The sequence below is a fragment of the Lepidochelys kempii genome, chromosome 1, assembly GCF_965140265.1.
Source record: "Lepidochelys kempii isolate rLepKem1 chromosome 1, rLepKem1.hap2, whole genome shotgun sequence".
NCBI classification, from domain to species: domain Eukaryota; kingdom Metazoa; phylum Chordata; order Testudines; family Cheloniidae; genus Lepidochelys; species Lepidochelys kempii.
In genome coordinates, this window is record NC_133256.1 from 1797939 (window position 1) to 1799954 (window position 2016).

A 2016-nucleotide genomic window follows, 5' to 3' on the forward strand; every position below is an offset into this window, starting at 1 on the left:
AGGGGACAAGAAGAGCGAGCAACAGGGGAGGAGCCTTGTGGGGGAAAAGGCAGAGCAGGGGCGAAGCCTTAGCAGGAGAGGTGTGGCAGGGGCTGGAGTCCAGATACCAGCAATTACAAAGATGGCAACCCTGTGAATTGATGAGTTATACACAGATGAATTCCCCAGTTTGTTCCACTAATACAGTACACTCAGGTCAGGAAAGGGTTTCATGTCTCTTTGACTATCCAGTAAGTGATTCAGGGAAGAGGGTCCGGCACCACATCACCAGCCAGTTCTGTATGGAGCTCAGTCTGAAAGCAAGAGCACCAGGAGAAAACTTTAGGTCCCTTTATGAGTAAAGAGCCAGAGCAGCCTGTCCCGGATCTGTTTGGTCCTCACACCATAGATGATGGGGTTTAGCATGGGGGGCACCAGGAGGTACACGTTGGCCATGAGAACGTGGAAATGCAGGGGCACATTGTGGCCAAACCGGTGCGTGAGGAAGGAGAAGAGAGATGGGACGTAAAAGGTTAAGATAGCACAGAGGTGGGAGATGCAGGTCTCAAAAGTCTTGAGCTGGGAGTCCTTTGTGGGGAGGCTGAAGACGGCCCTGAGGATCTGGATATAGGACACGGTGATAAAAAGCATATCCAGACCCATCCCAGAGAATAGCAAAAAGAGGCCATAGTAATTACTGACTCGGATGTCAGCGCAGGCCAGCTTCACCACAGCTATGTGCTCGCAGTATGTGTGGGGGATGATGTTGGTTCTGCAATATGGCCACTGCCTTGCCAGGAAGGGATAGGGCAGTACAAATATGCTGCTGCGCAGAACCATGGCCAGGCCGATCTTGGCAACCATGGGGTTTGTCAGGATGGTGGAATGTCTCAGGGGATCGCAGATGGCCACATAGCGATCCAAGGCCATGGCCACGAAGATCCCAGTCGCCATCCCTGTGAAGCAGTGAATGAAGTACATCTGGGTGAGGCAGGCACTGAAATCTATCTCCCTGGAATTGAACCAGAAGATGCTCAGCGTTTTGGGCAGGATGGATGTAGGCAGGACCAGGTCGGTGACAGCCAGCATGCAGAGGAAATAGTACATGGGCCCATGGAGGCTCGGCTCCCTCTTCACGATGAACAGGATGGTGAAGTTCCCCAAGACAGCTATGATGTACATGGTGCAGAAAGGGATGGAGATCCAGACATGGGCCACCTCCAGGCCAGGAATGCCCAGCAGGATGAAGGTGGAGGGGTTGGTGAAGTTGGTTATGTTGGAATCTGACATGTTGTAGGGGGGAAGGTGTCCAACTCTGAGGCAGAACGGCGTCTCCTGCATGTACCGTATGTTCCCCTGTATGTGCCCAGGGTCTAGCATGATGGTTGCAGGACAAATACCTGGATGGAGAGACAGTGTTAATGTGAGTCACTACATGCACTACTGGGGGCTGTTCTCATGGGGGAAGCAGATCGGTCGCTCTTCACACACTGAGAAATAATATTTTCATTATTCAGAGGAATGAATTATAAACTGACCCTACTAATGCCAATTCCATGTTTCATGGTGCTCCATGTGTCAATAATTCCTACATATCATGGTGTGGGAAACCTTCATAGGCACCAGAGGAAACACAAGTGTGGATACTGTTTATACATCATCTATCCATTATGTAATGAAGCAATGAAACCCAAGCTAGAGAGTCCATGCTGTAGGGAGTTCCCCATTCACATAGTTGCTCAAAAGCTGAGTAGAAAAAACAAACCTTTGCCAAGCTGTGTGCTGAGGAAACATCCCAATGAGAACATACCTCAGCAAAAAGACCCGGGCATCGTTGATAGCAACTCCATGGAAACAGTTGCTCATTCACAGCAGTGGCCAAAACAAAGACAATGTTCGGATACCTAAGGAAGGGGATGGAGGATAAACTGCTCTGGACACACGCTCAGTTGTGGTCACTCAGTCTCTAAAAAGTGTATAGCAGATAGAAAGGGGGTTTCTGAGACTGGCTATGAGAATGGGGGAGGCTGCCAGATA

At 50.0% G+C, this 2016-nt stretch overlaps 1 protein-coding gene across 1 annotated transcript; it reads right to left on the reverse strand.

The window, feature by feature from the left end:
• Positions 1 to 321: 321 nt before the first annotated feature.
• On the reverse strand, positions 322 to 1320 carry LOC140914594 (olfactory receptor 52E4-like). Its single transcript, XM_073352821.1, has one exon. The coding sequence runs from the start codon at positions 1318 to 1320 to the stop codon at positions 322 to 324; it is 999 nt and encodes a 332-aa protein (XP_073208922.1).
• Positions 1321 to 2016: the final 696 nt, after the last annotated feature.

Excerpts from the sequence above, each read along its gene's own strand:
- LOC140914594 (XM_073352821.1), bottom strand. The coding sequence starts at position 1,320 with ATGCAGGAGACGCCGTTCTGCCTCAGAGTTGGACACCTTCCCCCCTAC.